This window comes from Alosa pseudoharengus, unplaced genomic scaffold (assembly GCF_046254945.1).
Source record: "Alosa pseudoharengus isolate Yale_2024_CS ecotype anadromous, Long Island Sound unplaced genomic scaffold, YU_APseudo_1.1 YU_APseudo_1.1_scf_7, whole genome shotgun sequence".
Taxonomy (NCBI): Eukaryota; Metazoa; Chordata; class Actinopteri; order Clupeiformes; family Clupeidae; genus Alosa; species Alosa pseudoharengus.
In genome coordinates, this window is record NW_027468859.1 from 38,196,526 (window position 1) to 38,215,051 (window position 18,526).

Here is an 18,526-nt window from a genome sequence, read left to right on the forward strand (position 1 = left end):
CAGTCTTCATCCACTTGACTTTAAAGATCCGCCCACACGCAGCCGCACGTTTTGTTGTGTTTGGTGATGATGCTTCGCCGTAGCAGGTCCAGTACTGTTGACATCGACCTTATATGGACCAATCGGTCTAGGAGTGGCTGGTCTCAACCAAGGCAATGATGGTAGCCGTGCATCCATGAGTTGCGTCTTCATCAACTGCACTGTTACTGGTTCACGTTGGTCCTACGCGGCGCATCTATACGCTTCAGACCCTGCAGTCTGAGACAGCGTTTGGGAATTCCAGAGTGGACACTCGGTCGACTCTCTATGCAACGCTGTGGCGATTTCTATAGATTCAGTATCTCAAACAGCATACTTTCGAGTTCATATTAAGGAAAATGTCATTGCGCAACACAAAGACAGGGTTCTCCGTGAAGGACCTCCTGGACCTCCCCGACACGAATGATGAAGGATCTGGGGCTGAGGAGACTGATGAGGACACCACCGAGGAAACTACCGAGGCTAATGTACGAAGGCTCCCCGAAACTGGCCGGCAATTATCCCTCAGCACCTTGTGTATGACAAGTGGAAGTCAGTGCACAAGATGGCTTACATCTGGAAATGCTTCAGTTCATTACACATGTGAGTATATTTATTTGACTTATTCAAAAGTGATTATTATTTTTGGAAAGTTCACCCTTTGCGTAAAGAATAAAATGCGCGAAACTTGCCACGGAATTAATCGACATTACCATGTTTAGAAATCTGCAAACTTGATGAAGTTGCACAAATTGATCAAACTATGAGTTTACAAAGAAGTTATTATGGTTGTTTTATTATCCAAAATTGCTCTAAAAGGGCAAAGTTTAACTCATGTTAAAATTGCAATAAAAAAGTAAAATGTTTAACATTAGCATACATTACGATGCATTAACAGAAACATCTTCTCTCAACAGTGGATACCCTATCAGAAGACACACAACAGGATTTAAAATCTCCAGAGCTATCTACGGATGAGTCTCAAGACAATGATAAAGAGTCCTCTGGAGACAACAGCGATGCGACCAAAAGGAGAAAGCGAAGAGTTCTGTTCTCCAAGGCGCAAACCTATGAACTTGAGCGGCGCTTCAGGCAGCAGCGGTACCTCTCCGCGCCAGAGAGGGAACACCTCGCCAGTTTGTTGCGCCTCACCCCAACCCAGGTCAAAATCTGGTTCCAGAACCATCGCTATAAAATGAAGAGGGCGCGGGCAGAGAAGGGAGTGGACATGTGCCACCTAGCCTCTCCGCGGAGAGTGGCCATTCCTGTTTTGGTTCGGGATGGGAAGCCGTGCCATGCGCTCAAACACCAGGACCTTGCCACGTCTCTGCAGGCCGGAATATCATTCTCCCCCTTCAGTGCTCAGCCTCTCCACCAAATGCACATCAGCAGTCACCTCAGTCCGGAGGCCATTTCACAACTTTCAACGGTCCATCAGTTGGCACAGATGCAACGCTGGTCTTGGTGAGACACTATGATGGGCAACCAGTTAAAAAGCAAAGCACTGTAATATCTCCGTATTCGTACCTATACAAGGATTTTTCACTTGTGGTCGTTACCATTGCTGTTTTGGATGTAGATTATTTTGTCACATGAATGTAGACAAAAGTGAAATTTGTGTTGTTTGTATGTATATTGATCTTAAATATTTATTACTATAAATAAAACCCCAGTGATTGTATTTACATTGTTCTTTATGTCTGTTATTTAATGATTATCCAGTAATGTGTTCAATGAAATTTGAAACATAACGCTATTTGATGAATCCTGTTATAGCCTATGCTCACTAATATTTTCTTACCATTTTCAATGAACTCCTTTTTAATTTATGAATTTCAAAAACTGGGGTCGAATTGATAGCTGGTTTGAAGTCCGACTATAGGCTCTGTTACAGCCTCCGTCGTCTATTATTTTCCCTTAGGATTTCAAATGTAGGCCTACACATTAACAAACATAACTTTCAAATGAAGAATTCACAGGACACTACGTGGAGCTATACTGAGTTAGGCCGCTGGTGAGACAAAACTAAAATTCAGACTGCTGTCGTTATTATCGCCTTGTTCAGGATAAATTGGTCAATGGGCCTAGTAGAGAAAATTATTTGCTAAAAATATAGGCTAATATATAGCCCATTAAATGATTAAGAAAACTCTTGTTCGTTCGAGTCAACTACCACATTGACAGGCCTATTCCGGATGACTGTGCGAGAATATTACAGTCATTTCCTATGGCTGCAATAGTGCTTTATGATAAGCATTTCAGCGATATTATTCATGTTGTTAAACAGTGTTGTTTTAAAGGTTCCTCATGCGTTTGCCACGAAAGCCTACAAAGGTGTCTTATCATTGTGAGGATTAACAGGGATTTGAAAATGAGACAATTAGTCTCCACTTTAATTCAAACTTTTCTGGTTATGTGAACCTTCCTCTCCACAAAGAAAGTTGTTTTAAACCAAATTTAGCCATCCACCAATTGGCCACTTTCATACATCCGGACTTTCATTTACAAACAGTAGGCCTAGCCTGTACTTTATATCGTGCTTACTAATGTCAGATTAGGCAAATATTATTTTTGATGGATCCCAGTGAAAAGTTCTCACATGTCTTATATAATTTGGTCTAATTACAGAAAATGCAACGGTGCGAGTCTGCCGCCATTGCCAACGCCAATCCATATGATTGAGAAGTATATCCTTGTGTTTCGACTGTCTTGTATAAACGCAGGGTACTCAGTACACTACTGCATTGTCTGAAGAGACAATGTTAATTCCCACAAAACATCTGTGTCATCCTGTGAACTCAATGCCAAGACAAGCACACATCATGAACCAAGCAATTTTATGTGCCTCGCTGAAACGTAGCTCACTCATAAGGAGACAATAACCTGGCTGCATCGCATATATCATAATCAGAACTCAGATTTTTGTTATAAACAACTCCAACTCCCAACTCGATCAGGCCTACCAGAAAACTCCGCCTTTCAACATATCGCTATTCAGCAACTCACCACGTGGTGGTAGTATTAGACAACGATATGCAGAGCCGTATATACATATGACGATATGTTTCCCCAACATTGTTTACACGCTCTCCTCGAGAGATATGTTATTCTTTTCCAAATCTATCCTGTTAAAACGTTTGGATATATATATATATATATATATATATATATATATATATATATTAAATCACATACACATATTGTTCAGTCATTTGATTTTAATCAATTCAATGTTACAGCTGTAATATTGGATAGCCTAGCCCTAGCTTATACATTTCCCAAGTAATATCTCATGACATTAAATAGCCTTAACTGAGATAGACTAGGACTTAATAAAATCCTATGTTATTGAGCAAACCTTAGGAAAAACAAATTCAAAATCTAAAAAAATCTAAAGCTCAGATAGTCTGGCAGAATAAACAGGTAGGCACAGGCAGATCCGGATGCCTAAAGAAATCAGGCTATGGATGTTGACTCAGATTACCAGTGGTCCAGGTTACTGAGAAATTCAAGCCTTCTACCCATATACACTGTACATCCAAACTTCTATTAAATTTAAGACCACAGGAAAACTACATATTTACTGGGAGGAGAGGAGGATTGAGTACTACGAGTTGCTCATGACATAGAATGCTGCAATAGAAAGGAGTGACAGTGACAGCCTATGCAGGCAAACATATTTTAAGCCACATACTGCAACGACCCATACCCTCAGCACACATCCTCCCACATCAGCATGCAGACGGACTCGCTCACTCACTCAATTACTCACACTCACACTATGTACATACGTACAGGAGACCTTGGTGGTTGTAGATAAATTAAACAGCATCCCACTGCATTTATAGACTGTAATATGAAGGATATAGTGTGGATGTGAGTCTGATGTCATATAATGGGTGCAGAAACAGACTAGGAGGGAAAAACTTATGAGTCAATGTTGGGCCAGGTCTAGAGGAAGTTTCTTAAATTACTTGTATCGCTGCATTTTACAAGAAGTATTATGTGGTATTACAGTGATAAAACAGCAAGGTTGTTTTATATCCCAGAATTCTACACAAATAACTGGTAAATAATTGACTAGCAACATTTTATAACTAAGGTGCTTTGACATATCTTTAGAATTAGAATTATTTGAAATAGTGAATTGTTGTCTTAACAACATCACTATCATTCTAAATGACCAGCAGTTTTCAAATATGCAATATTAATTTTGATTTATTTTTCTGTTCTGGCTGAATATATGATATGAGAACCTCAACAAGAATAATCAGATTGTGTTATTCTTTTCTCTTTGATAACTAAATACCATTTCAGAAGGCAAACTGCACACAGTAGACAACCTCTCTGGGTGATGCAAAGCTTTTATCAGTTGACCATCATAGAAACACAAACAGAGCTTTAGACATAAATGCTATGAATGTGTTTCAAATAGCCACACAGATGCTTCAGTCTGAGGCAGCACTTGTCGGGGAAGGCTTTTTATAAGTATTCCATGAAATTGAATGTGTGGCCTTGACTTGGCTAACACCCTGCTGGAGCCCCGGAGCTCAGCTGCCTCTGCTGACGTCCTCTCACTGAGAGTGACCCTGACATGGGGACACACACGAAAGGACGTGTTTAGGATGATCAGAAGGGTGAAACCAGGCTTGTCTTTTCCCTCTGACATTTAAAAAAAAGAATATATCATTTTCTCATGATGTAACTGGGCATGATTGAGGCAAAGAGTCAATATACTACACGTTTATATCACTACGTCTGTTTCTTCAATAGCTTGCTGTCTTGATTTGAGGCTGAGGCGCTTAAATTGTGGACCCAGATTGTTAGTACACACCGTCATGTTGTTGTTTTTAATCTCTATGGTGTCAGACAGACAAGCATGACGTTCCCACATTGGGTACGACTTGATTGGGTTTTGGATAGCACAGCCACAATTTAAATGATGTCTATCAAAATGATATTTCACATTGGCTGGATCAACTCACACCACATTAATGACCGGCTCAGTCGCTCAATCAACCAACACCTTTACCTTCTCGGGGCAGGACTAGATGATGATATCCAATATAAGATAAGAATATAATAAGAGGTATTGTGTGGCAATCTCTGTCCACAGAATAAAAGGGAATGGGGGCCAATACTGAGGACCAATCCATCATCATTGACACAAAAGATGGCAAAAAGAACACAATTAGAAAAGCTATTGTAGACAGATGTGTCACTTTATTTTTCATTTATACCAGGATTAAAATGCAGGATTACAGTTTAACAGTCAAGGTCCAAGACACGTCATCCCTCTTATGTCACTGTAACACTACCATGGAACCTTAGTGGAACAGTATCTATCAATATGTTTTTAAAAAAGAATATAATTAAATAAAATCTATAATCACTTACGGTCATTATCCCTGCATGTTGAGCAGTGAGTCATTAAACTATGCACATTCTTCACCACTAGGGGCAGACATGCCTAAAGCATTACACTAGGACAGTGCTGACTGAGGACGCCATGGTTTGTTTTGTTGTTGCATTCCCACCTACTTCTTTATTTTGCTTAAACATATTTTCTGTTCCTAAAACAGAACACCATAGTTAAGCATTTTAGACCAACGCCCCCTCATTCAAATCCAAAGAAAAATCCAAGCATGGCTAAATTACATGAAGGTCTATCAACCACATTGGCCCCAGTTCGGCGGCGATAGTTAGCAGGAAGTTACGTCAAGTCGGGGACTCTGAAATGTGCAATTGAATAAATGAAAAAAACAATCACATACAACCAGTGTTAAATTCTGATCTATCTCTCTATCTTTTATTAATTAACTGTGGCCTGACTCTTCGCCACTTTGTGCCTCTGATTTCGCTCTGGCCACAATGCGCATGTCCTGTTGGCAAAACACGCTGTCAAACTTGTACCCTTTGTAAAAAAGAGGTGGCATATTTGTAATATGTGAAAATTCCTACACTGTCTAAAAACTGGAATTCACTGTACCATCTCACATGAGATAATGAGTCAGTGCTCTGATAAACCACAGAAAAGTTTAAAATATATCCTTTGAAATAGATTCAACAAAAAGATGCAGGTAAATGCAATTAAAGCTGCAGTTGGCAAGTCTGACAGATTGAGGGGACTTGGCCAACATTTTGAATGTTTACAACTCTCATGCCCCTCCCCCACTACCACCGAGCACCCTCTCATGCGCACCAGACTGCACCAAACTATGATTGACAGTCAGATCTCATACAGCCCTCCTCTGATTGGACCAAAAGAACTCTGTGCTGTGGATTTTTGCAAAACAAATAACAGGCTCTAGGTGGAGGTAGAAGTGCGTTTTCTTTTCTAAAACCGGCTGATTTATGTTGTTCTGTCGGAGCATATTGTCGGTTTCATTGAATATGATCAAAAAAATCTTGCCAACTGCAGTTTTAAGTAAATGAAACATATACGTTTCAGAAAAGTTGCCAATGATCCCATAGGGATGTGAATTGCAATTCATTTCTGTGACTTCTCTGCTTTCTCTGTCTTATTTTTACACCACAAGTGTTTTGATAAAAGAAAAAGGAAATACTACAGGGACAACTACCATAAGGGATGTATTCAGTCACATGGGCCAGAAATGTACAACTTCTCTCTGATCTTGAGAGTGTCCATGTGAGAGCATGACTGGGGCTCAGAATGGCATTGTTTCCTATTGATTTAGCTCTTATGTCTCATCTCGCCTTATAGTGACCCGCGTTCCTTTGAGGGCTCTTCAGGTGACGCCACGGGCCGAGAGAACTCGACAGTCCTTTGCAGTGCTTACCTCAGCATGTCATGCAGAGAGAGGGTCCATCACACTTGTTCTCTGGAGTGGAACTTTTGAGATGTGGACACAGGAAGTGGTCCTTCTGATGAAAGGTCACCTGTGCGGTCCCCAGGCTTGAGGATTCCATGAGGACAGGGGCCTTCAATTCTAAGGGAACCCTAACTTTAACCCTTAAAACATTTACAGGCAAATACATTTTCAAAGGCAAAGCAGGCTATTTGTCAGCTAGCATTACAATTCATTTAATTGCTTAATTAATTAAAAACGGAAGCATGCATAAGCATAACCTGTGCTTTTGAGTTCCAGATTAAGGCAGATGAGAAATTATTCTCAAAGGATGCAGAGGTTCCCCTTATTTGACCATAACCAATCTTAATTAGGCACTATGAATGCCAAACAGGAGATCTCCTTCAACCAGGCTGTGAAATAACAGAAGCGATGACTAAAGAGACAGTGTGATTTAAATGGGTGATTGAAAAGCTCATGTAAGGAAAAAGACTACAAGAAAATATCTGAGTGTTTTGCATCTAATTGAGCACCACTAGATCCTTACAAAGAAGGTGGAAGTTGGGTCACACCACCCAGATGCTTTGTGGTAAAGATTGTCCCATAAAGCATCCAAGGAAGATGTTGAATGAGCCTAGGTGAGGTAGGCTGGCTAAGCCATCATCCCTAAAATGATTGAAAATTCAGTGGCTGGAAAGAGTTCACAATCTTAAGTCTAGTCCATCAAACTCCCCTCTGTAGCAGAAAGAGGCCATTGTAGATGCACATTAAAGCATGGGGATTGCTTACAGTTTTCTCAGTCGCTTTGGTGCATTTCTCAATTCAGCATTAATGTTTGCACAGCAGTTAGTGCATTTCTCAAATCAGCATTAATGTTTGCACAGCAGTTAGTGCATTTCTCCAAACAATTAGTGCAAACTGCACCACATATTGGGTTACCTGCAGAAATGCGTATCTTGGTAAAAATGCTTAGTTTATGTCTCAAAGGCAAGTTTTTATGCTAAGGAAAATATCAGTGCAATCAGAATGACCAGTCCTTAAGCATTTGTTAATGAATAAGGTAGCCAAACTGCTTTGTCAATCTGTCAATATGACAGTTTACTTTGTAAATATTGTCTAATGAAAAATCCACAAGGATGTGCGCGGTATACAGCGGGGAAAATAAGTATTGAACACGTCAACATTTTCTTCAGTAAGTATACTTCCAGTGTGGCTACTCACATGGAATTTTCTCCAGACATTAGTATTAACTTAATCCACACATATTAAAAAAATCCAAACATTAATGTCCATAAGTAGAGTTATGAGTAAAAAAGTGGAACACCACAGGTAAAAAGTATTGAACACGCCTACTGAAATTTCTTAAATACTTTGTGGAAAAGCCATTATTTGTAATGAGAGCTTCAACGCATTTCCTGTATGATTAAACTAATCAGTTGCAGTATTCCGGTGTGATTTTGGCCCATTCTTTTAAACAGATAGTCTTTTAATATTGAAGATTCCAGGGGTCCCACTAGTAAATCCTGATCTTTAGGTAACTTCCAAAATTGTTCAATTGGATTAAAGTCAGGGCCTTGATTTCCTTTCTCTGAAACCAATTGAGAGTTTTTTTTTGCTGAATGCTTTAGATCATTGTCCTGCTGGAAGGTCTAGCCACGTCTCATACTCATCGTCCTGGTGGATGGCAAGATTCTCCCAGGAAAAATCGCTCCTTCAACTCTGTGAAGTCTGCCAGTACTATGACATGAAAAACAGCCCCACACCTTGATGCCTCCACCTCTAAACCTCACTGTTAGTATGGTATTTTTAGGGTGATGCACAGTGCCATTTCTCCTCCAAATATGGTGTGTAGTATGACATCCAAAAAGTTAACATTTTCTTTTTGCCTGACCAGAATACATTCTCTGTATTTAATAGGCTTGTCCAAATGTTGTGTTGCAAACTTTCAACGAGTTTCGACATGTTTTTCTTCAGTAATAGAGTCATGCGGGGTGAGCGTGCATAGAGGCCATGGCGGTGGAGTGCATTACCTATGATTTTCTCTGTAACAATTGAACCTGCTGCCTCCAAGTCTTTCTGGAGCTTTCTCCAAGTGGTCCTTGGCTCTTAGGCTACACTTCTGACTATCCTTCTGACTTCCTGGTCAGAAATCTTGTGAGGAGATCCTGTGCATGGCCGATTGATGATGCAGTGATGTTCCTTCCACTTGCAGATAATGGCTCCAATACTGCTTACTGGATGATTCTTAAGTTTTGAAATGCATCTGTAACCAGTTCCACTGATATGTTTTGCAACAATAATGTTGCAAAGGTCTTGGAAGAGCTCTTTGCTTTTACCCATTATGAAATGTTTCTTGTGTGACACCTTGGTAATGAAAAACCTTTTATAGCTCATTAATATGTACTAATCCATCTTATATTAATTTGCACAGATATGAGGGATAATTACTCTCTAACTGCGTATAGATTCCAGCTTGTTCCTGGCCATTCCTTGCCTTTGTGCACTGCTTTTTCTTAGCGTTCCCTGTGCCATTCCACTTTTTTGCTCATAACTCTACTTATGGACATTAATGTTTGGATTTTTTTATATGTGTGGATTACCTAAGTTAATACTAATGTCTGGTGAAAAGTTCATGCAAATAGCCTCACTGGAAGTATACTTACTGAAAAAAATGTTGACATGTTCAATACTTATTTTCCCCGCTGTAGCTATTTAGGTAAAAAACAGCAAAGTTACACATTATTGTGTGTTATTGATTGCAAGAGACTGGATATGTTTCACCATTTTCTCTATATTGTTTGTATTGCAGACATTGTTGACAGACATTGTTACAGTAAGAAAGTATTTTGCAGGATTGTGCAAAGGAAAATGTAAAAATGTATGGTAAAACATATGAAATACCCCTTATGTCAACTAGTTATGACAACTAGATTAACACTTTTGCATGTGATGAAATAAGGCCTATTATAAAGTGTAGGACTATTCAGCATGGACCAACATGATAGTATCAATTGAAAATGTAAAAAACAGCAGATATTTGTACATAATTAGTTGTATGGATATACTAAAGCATTTGCTGTTGTACAAGATTAGAAGAAATTGCTTTTATGAGATAAGATGATATGGAGTTGGAACGTGTATTAAGAATTTCAATTCTGATCTGAGAAATGCACCAAAGCAAGCATCTAAAGACTGTAGGCTGGTTTTGCAGAAAAGGGGTTCTCTGCCAAGCTAATGTTTACAATACAAAAACAAATTCTTTAGTTTTTTTTAGAAATATACTATAGCATACTATTGCAGGCCTGTACTGTATGTAATTTGCAATTGCACGTCTTATTCCTAAAACAAATGGTCTGTGTCAAAAATGTTGCTTTTAAAACATTAAAGTACATGCGGGTCATATTATTGTCATGGTCAGCATTAATTTGTTGTGTTGTCATTTCAGTGGAGAAGGCCCTTACCACTGAGTCCCTTGGCACTGTAGAGAATGATGATTATTCTCAGGGGTGTCAGAAAAACACACACTCCATAACATCCTGCCCAACAACATGTTCTGTAATACATCTCATTGCTTTAGTAAACCATCAGCTCTTCTACTCTGAAAAGAATGAGTTTATTTACAGTCAATTGGACAAACATATGTTTTTTTTTATTTTTTTAAAACATTTCATAACATTGGCAGCAATGTCTGATGGATCTGAAAACCAGATAATAGTCACCTCCTAACCCTAAGACTTAAAAACAGTCCCCTATCCCTAACAATTGCCTGATATTATTATTATATTATTATTATTAAGGTTTTCTGATACAAACCTCTATACTACATACTTGGCCATCTCTGACAGCCTCGGACCAGGTTTAAATTAAACACCTGGAGATCTTTGTCTCCCTACAATTAAAACTCCCCCACATGTCCATATTCTTATCCCCCTCTCATCCATTACTCTCTTTCGGCAGCAGATAAATAATTCCCAGCATCCCTTTCCTGTGATACAAATATAGTGCCTGTGGAGTCGGCTGACTCTCCGTCAATCCCTCCCCATGCTCCACTCACTGTAAATGGTCACTCATCCACTCGCCTCGCACACCCCACAAATGTGGGCTTCCCTCGGGCTGAGCTGACCTTCCACACAGGCCCTGGCTCTCCACGAGTCCACCTCCGGCAGGCAGAGATGAGCCGCTGGGCTGCCTGGGCATTCATCTAAATGGGGGGGGGGGGGGGGGGGGGGGTTGGGGTCCACTGCCCTTGGAGCCAGGTGGTCTGGACCCCTCCGGTGAGTGGAGGTTGAGTGGCCGCCTCTCTAAGTGCCACGGGACCACAGCTGCATGGCCCAGTGCTCTTCACAAGAACAGGGGATTAGAGGGGAACGCAGGGAGGGAGGAAGGGAGAGAGAGAGAGAAAAAGAGAGAGAGAAACAGAAAGAGAGAGTGGGGGGGGGGGTGTCAAGTCAAGTTTGAGGATGAGGGAAAGAGCATCATATGTGTGCACATCTGTGTGTTTGGGAGAGAGATAGATAGATAGATAGATAGATAGATAGATAGAGAGGAGGTTTAAAATCTAAAGAAGTGACATATTCTATAGAGGGACAGACTGTGTATTTGAAAAGAAGAGGATCTGAAAAGAATAAGGATGATATGTACTCCATCATTGTTGTACAGATTAGGGTATTTGATATGCACAAAAAAGATTAGAGCACTAACCATTTTTTGTCATGTATGTGTGAGTTGCTTCATTACAAATACAAAGAGAGAGAGCGTGAGGGAGAAAGGGAGAGGGAGGATAGCTTACAAACTAATGATTGCAATTCATGAGGACTAATTTTCTCGATGTTTCAAGATTGCACAGTGATGTTGTTATTCCTCTGATGTTTTCTACAATTTGACTTTCAGCCATATGATTTTTCGGCTTCTGTGGACTCATACAATAGCTGTATTGTTTCCAATCATAGCACAATCTTCGAAGTAGACATACTGACCAAAATTGATGTTGTAGTCATAGCAATGGATAGAACAAAGACAATATCATTTCACTCATGCTTGTCATTATTTTTCTGTTTTGAAACCTGATACCCCTGCTTCAGTTCTTTCAGATGCACTGAATGTAATCTTCTCAAGTTGAGCTCCACAGCAAAACGGGTGGTTTATATTAAAAAGGCTATAGACAGAGAGACTAGTGCTGGGTAAATGAATTCTGACTTAAAAGTAGGAGATGGAAAACCTCAATTTGATTGAGATATCCATATCAAAAATGACCACTACATATGTGCAGTATGACTAAAAAAGAAAACAAGTGTATCTTCAGATGGTATCACTTCCTTACACTTTCAAATCAGAATAAACAATAAACGAAGATCATCAAATTGAATTTGTTTTTTTGTTCAGTGGAAGTATACTTGCATCCTCTCTAGTCTTTCATGTATATTTTTGATTTCACAACAGGAGAAGTCTGTGATACCCATAATAAAGTGCAGTGTGCATTTACTAACGATTCAGTCATGCAGCGGTATAGTTCAAAAACGCTCCATCAGAATAACAATAAAAAGGTAATTTTAAGAAGGGGAGGCATGAAATGAATATGAGACAGGCAAAGAATGCTTCTCCTTAACGGGAAGGTAAGATCTTTGTTGATTCTGACAGGCATCTTCCTAAATATTCATGTTGTTCAAAGTGGTGCTTTGATTATCCACGTGTTGTTCATTGTTCCTCTCAGCCAATATGTCGTCCACAGAGGGGTTCCATTCGTCAGGCAATAGATTAACTGCTGGAGGCCTGAACCTTGATAATGAGAGAGCAGAATTTGAATGCCAATAAGGATGACAGATGAGCCATACCACTAAGGCAGATGTTATCTGCCTGTGTGCATTATGTGAATACACTCATATCTCTTGTTTTTGATTCTGGGTGATACACAAGGCTGTGGCATAGAAATGTGACTGATATTTATTATGAAAACAGTCATTTCAGTAGAGTATATGAATATTGTCAACTCTCAAAAATCTTGATCACAGTTAATAAAAAGACATATTTACATGTGCAGGGTAAATAATAGTCTGTAAATACAATAGTACTTCAGTGCAGAGGGATCACCTACCAAGTTTATAAAAAAAATGGCAAAACATTTTTAGTACATCAAATTTTATATAATTTGTCATTCTCAAATCCTTAAACATACCGTAGTTTGTATTTTGCATATTGACAACCACAAAGTAGTGCAGTGCTCTTGATTGAGTTTTCACCAATTAAGCAAGTGATCTGGAGTTCACAGTCTCGGATCTGAGTTTACGACTTACACAATGCTGACTTTTACAGGCAGAATGCATTCAAGTCTTTCACACAAAACAAGCTGTCTCAGGCATAGTAGACTGAACAGGTTAAACTGTGATCAGAGGAATATTTGGCCCATTTTGCAGGGGGATACTGTAATGTTTGTGCATGGTTACAATCTCCTGAATATTTCATTTATAGCTCAATTGGTATGGATAACAAAATGTGTTGCTGCCATTAAACTTTCCTTGAAAATGTGTGATATTGAGTGGTTTAGATATCTTTTCTGAAATAGGGTCTGCTTCCACAAGTTTATGAAACATCCAAGAGTCCACAGTGAAAATTGGAGTGTGTGTGCTGGCGGAGCTAATGTTGAGTGATCCACATTCACCCCTGGGCCCTGTAGCAGGGGCTTGAAGAAGGACTGCAGTTCGCTTGGTGGGCACTGGAGGCAGAGCCCAAACAAAACCCTGAGGGGAAAAAAGCTGTTCAATGATAAGGTATGCATTAAAAAAAGTAAAGAAATAGCGCACATAAAATATGTGGAAAATATTTAAAAGATTTGGATAAGCTGACATATATTCAGTTTTGATCCAAGTTTCTTTTCTATCTTAGACTGTAATGATGTCACACAGGTCACATTTGAATGAGATATAGCCTTATACCAGACTGAAATATTACCAAATGCAAACAAAACAATTTAGAAAGAAAACAAATCAATAATATCCACTTTAACATCAAACATACCACCATATGCCTCTCATAAACAACACAATAGAAAACTAAAGTTGCTGTCAAGGACTGAATGTGAATTTATGATAAACGAAGAGTAAATTAAATTCAGAAAAAATAGAGCAGGACATGCAAATATCTAACGCATGAAAATGTTAATTACAAATGTTGCTGTTAAATGTATTTACTATTCGAGGTCGTTAGCTGCAATAGGCTATAGCATCGCATACTCTTTCTTACATTTTGGTTTTCTGTCGGCATTCAGGTTTAAAACTTTAGAGTATTACTTACGTAATTGGAGGGTGTAAAGTGTAAATTCCAGCATATAATCATGATAAAATGTCGTGGCTGCTTTGTAAATGGCTACATTACAGTGTCCCATGACAACTTTCTCTTTTACATTCAGGATAAATTGAAAATGCAATAGCATATATTTTTAGATGCATTTTTTTTGGTTTGTTGTCTTTTGAAGAGGACATTTGCTGGCATTTCAGGATTGTGAATTCATAGTTAAGCAGGACGTTAGAAGTAAGTAGCCTGTCCAAACACTAACTATACCAAAGATCTATACACTGAAAAATCACATTTAGTTGTAGGTGACAACAGTTTAGAAAGTATTTTCAAATGAGTGTGCCTCTTATTCGAGATTAGTCAGCGCAGGGAATTACTAGGCTACCACTTGTGTTTAGTGACAATACGTAAACCACGCAAAGCTTGATTAACTGGCCCACGCGCTTTATCGAGAACGCAGCCTACCTGTGGAACAAAAGGGAAGAGAGGGTCAACAAAGCAACACGACTACATGAATTATTGTTCTCTTGCGCATGAGTCCATTTCAAAGAAAAACAAAGAAATAAGCAAAGTCCACAGAGTATTTCAGATTAATGGTGAAATGTTTTGCATACAAATAGTTTCATGGTTTTATGTTATTTATGTGATTTTTTTTTAACAAGATTATATAGGGCCTAAACAATATCACTGTATATCTTGAATTCCTATTAGGCGTGTTCCAATAAATGTGCAGCACATCAAACTAAACTTGCAGTATAGGTTACAACATTATGTCATCAAAAGGGATACGGCTATTTTCCATAAATAACATTCTTATTCAGTGTCAATGAACATAGCCTAAAGAATTTGGACTATTATGGCGTGGATTCTTTTTTATTAGCTCCCCTAAAGCATCTTGGGAAATGTAAATATATTTGGCCCTTCCAAGTTAACTGTATGGGCATATCATGTCTAAAATTGTTCAGTTTCCTTGAAGAGCGCAACACAATGTGCAACTGTCTGAACATTTCTAGCACATCTATTTTATAGACTTCACATCAGCGAATATTTTACGATAATGCTATGATCATTCAAGGGTAATCAGAAACAGATAAGCTTGATCCGTGGAGCAAGTGAAACGAACTTAACGCACGCCTGGGCGCGCGGACGAGCCAATGACCAGGAAAACAGGAAAATGAACACAAAACATATGCCAACTATTCTCTGCCGTTTCGGGGCTAAATTAGTCTGGAACTGGAACTGGAACAACATGCATATACAGCGAGTATAAACACGTGTCAAGAGAAAAAACACTCTGGCACCAAGAAAACATTTTCGGCCTGAGCTCACGGGTTTTACACTTAATATATAGATACACAGAAAATATTAGATGGAATCATAATCATTTAAACAAGTTTTGCTTTTAAAGTTTAAAAGTTTAAAATGAATTGATCTAATTTAATCCAAAAACTCCACGAACCCACACTACACTGGTTTCCCGCTATTAGCATCATTTCCATCCTTAAGAAACATTAATTGTGGGAGAATGAGACGGCCACAGAAGAAAGGAGACCTCAAGAGGCCTGTCATTTACGTGCTGCGCTGGGACGAACCTTTCACCTTTCCGCCGGAAGATATAGCGCTCTCAAGTAGCGCCACTGTACCGCAGGAGCCTACACCTGGCCACTGGCATCTCAAGTGCATTTCACATTAAAAAGGAGACGGACAATTTTAAGAACTGATGTGAATAGGCTACATCGAACCTGAAGTACACAATAAGGTAACATTTTGTAAAAAATGAAGAACGACATGGATTTGCTTTACATTGGTACTAATTTCCCCCTAAACAATTCTTCCAGAAAGAAATAATCAGCATCGGTTTAGCGGTTTCCTATGTATGCTATTTTTTTTTCTGCGCAAATTGAAAAAAATCGAATGCCCCGTGCAACTGACAGGGACATTTGTATTGTGGTTTCTTAAGAGCCATGATATCAGAAGGCCTTTATGAAGCTCGCTTGTCTGTAAATTGAAAGCCATGTATGCAGCTATCCGAAGTTCAGTTAATCCGAACTAGAAGTCTCAATGAGATCGATCTGTATTTCTGTGCTTAATTTAATACTCGGATAACCTAGTGAGGTTACCTATCCCACATTAGTTAGATTAGAGGGTAGGACTTTTGTCATAGTCATCGCTGCAGGTGTACCCACAGTCTGGTTTCTTACTACTTCGCACTCCTTTCTCCCGATTAGTATTTAATAACTCCCTGAAGAAAGTTTAGACAAAACATAAACTGATGCAGCTACGCCTGTGCAATGTTCCCGTTTGGATCCCTCGACTCGGAGCCCACTTGGGTTTGGCCTTTATTAACATATTCGAGTTTGAAGGTCAGCCTTTGAAGATGCGCTTTAGAGGTTTTGTAGACGAGCAACGACTGCATGGCACCTCATTTGCTTCACTTACATCCATGGTCCCGTGGAGGGGCTGGATCAGGACCCCGGCCCTCTCTCTCCAAGCGCGCAAATTCTTACTGACCTCTCCAAATCCTCCTCTCAAGTTACTGTGTCCCGATGTCCAGAATGAATCAAGTGGTCCATTGATCCATCGGCACTTTAAAAGCTTATTTTTCTACAGATTTTAATGGTATAGAAGTTCTCCCAAAGTTCCCAGTAAAACTGTTAACATCAAAGTAATTTACGAGAATATGCTAACAATCAAATATTGAATTAAACACACAATTCTGATCTACAGATTTCTTGAAATTTATTACATTTGATGGCACCACTTCATGCCTGACAAAACTGTCACATAGATAAATATCGACTTAAATGAAAGCATACTTACTTTTGCGCATTCAAGAATTATAATACATATTTCAACAAAAGACAATTCAGATCTTTAAAGAAAAAAAAAAAACACTTTGCAACCACACTCCACTATGATACAGTAGGGCTTTCTCTTCACAGACAGAGCGGCCAATCACTATTAATAGATGAAACATTGTCTAATACCTGGAGTATTACACAATGTTTCATCTGTTTACTAGTACATTATGAAAATTGCAATTAGTGGACAATGCAAAACAAATCTCTTTACCTGTTAATGCAAAGCTGCGGTGAACTCAGAGGATCTTGCTGATCTTCAGTTTTTTTTTTTAAATGCTCCAGATTATCTTATAAACATAGAACGTAGTTCCCCTTTGCTGGAACGCAATTTCCACAAAATGCTCATTGAAACCGAGAGATGATGAGGTGCTTTGAAGGCCTTCCATAAGGTCGCATTGGTGGCCCATCGGCAGCGCACTGGCGGAACTGGTGAGCTGGAGTTGCGTTTTGTGGCCCTCTGCCATGCCCTCTGACTCACTGGTCTGCGAGGTTGAGAGGCTTTGTATTTGCATACAGAGCTATGTCCCCTTAAAACCGTCAGTGATTGCCGATAAAGCCAATTTCAGAAAACAGGTCCCTACATTTCTTGACGAAAAGAGAGAAATTAACAAAAGAGGGTGCGCATAGGCTGTGCTATTTCAACTTTTTTCTTCAAATGCATCATAACGCCTATTTTGTGATCAAATATTTATTGTTTGAGGCTATGTAAATAAAAATAATAAATTAATCAGGCCTACCAAATACATCAATACTCGTTGGACAATAATATTCTCTTAAGGGCATAGTTTATGCCACACTTTATTACCTCGAATGCGCTACTGTAAATGTAAAAACCCGTATAAATATATTTTTGATTAATTATGTTATGGAGACGGCCCTTCGAAAATGATTTGCTTACACTGGACAAATCTATACCAGACTCCGACTTTTGATGCATATTCCTCAAAATATATAGTTTCTATAATACCCCATTTTGTCCAACCCAGCAGCAGACTAATAACTGTCAAATTGAAGAACAATTGACTGCTTCCCTTTGCAACTAAATATGACAATCCATGTTGATATGTCAACCTAGGTTAAAACATTAAGTCTGGAAGTAAACAAGCCATCAATCTAGCAACCAGGTTTAAGTGTCTTAAGCAATAATCCCCATAATCAACTCCTGTTGTAGCATACAAACAAACGTGATATGCATTATTGGACATGGTGTAAACAATACAGAGTATGCACGTTCAACTACATGCATCTTGCTTGTTTTGCATTAGTCAACACACTACATACAGTCTTTGCTGTAAGTTTTAAACAATGGTGTTCTTGATTAATGAGCTTGAAACTGGTTGAATCTCGTGCAGCATACATATGCTGAAAACGAGACAAAAAACAAGACTTGTCTACCAGTAGTATTACCCAACATAATAGGCTGAGTCCAAGTAATTTAATATTAAAGTCAAACTGTAACAAGCTAGTATAGTGCGTCAAACATTCGACGACTATCGTTACGCATTCGCGAAATTGCAGTTTTGTCTAACTCTCCCACAAATATTCTGATGG

The 18,526-nt window shown here is 39.0% G+C and overlaps 1 protein-coding gene across 1 annotated transcript; it reads left to right on the forward strand.

Moving 5' to 3' along the window:
- The first annotated feature begins 377 nt into the window (after positions 1 to 377).
- nkx2.2b (NK2 homeobox 2b) lies at positions 378 to 1,486 on the forward strand. The gene is made up of 2 exons (XM_076271980.1): positions 378 to 621; positions 936 to 1,486. The coding sequence occupies exons 1-2, from the start codon at positions 378 to 380 to the stop codon at positions 1,484 to 1,486; spliced, it is 795 nt and encodes a 264-aa protein (XP_076128095.1).
- The last annotated feature ends 17,040 nt before the right edge of the window (positions 1,487 to 18,526 follow it).

Excerpts from the sequence above, each read along its gene's own strand:
- nkx2.2b (XM_076271980.1), top strand. The coding sequence starts at position 378 with ATGTCATTGCGCAACACAAAGACAGGGTTCTCCGTGAAGGACCTCCTG. Across the intron at positions 622-935 it reads TGCTTCAGTTCATTACACAT|TGGATACCCTATCAGAAGAC; the intron begins GTGAGTATATTT and ends TTCTCTCAACAG.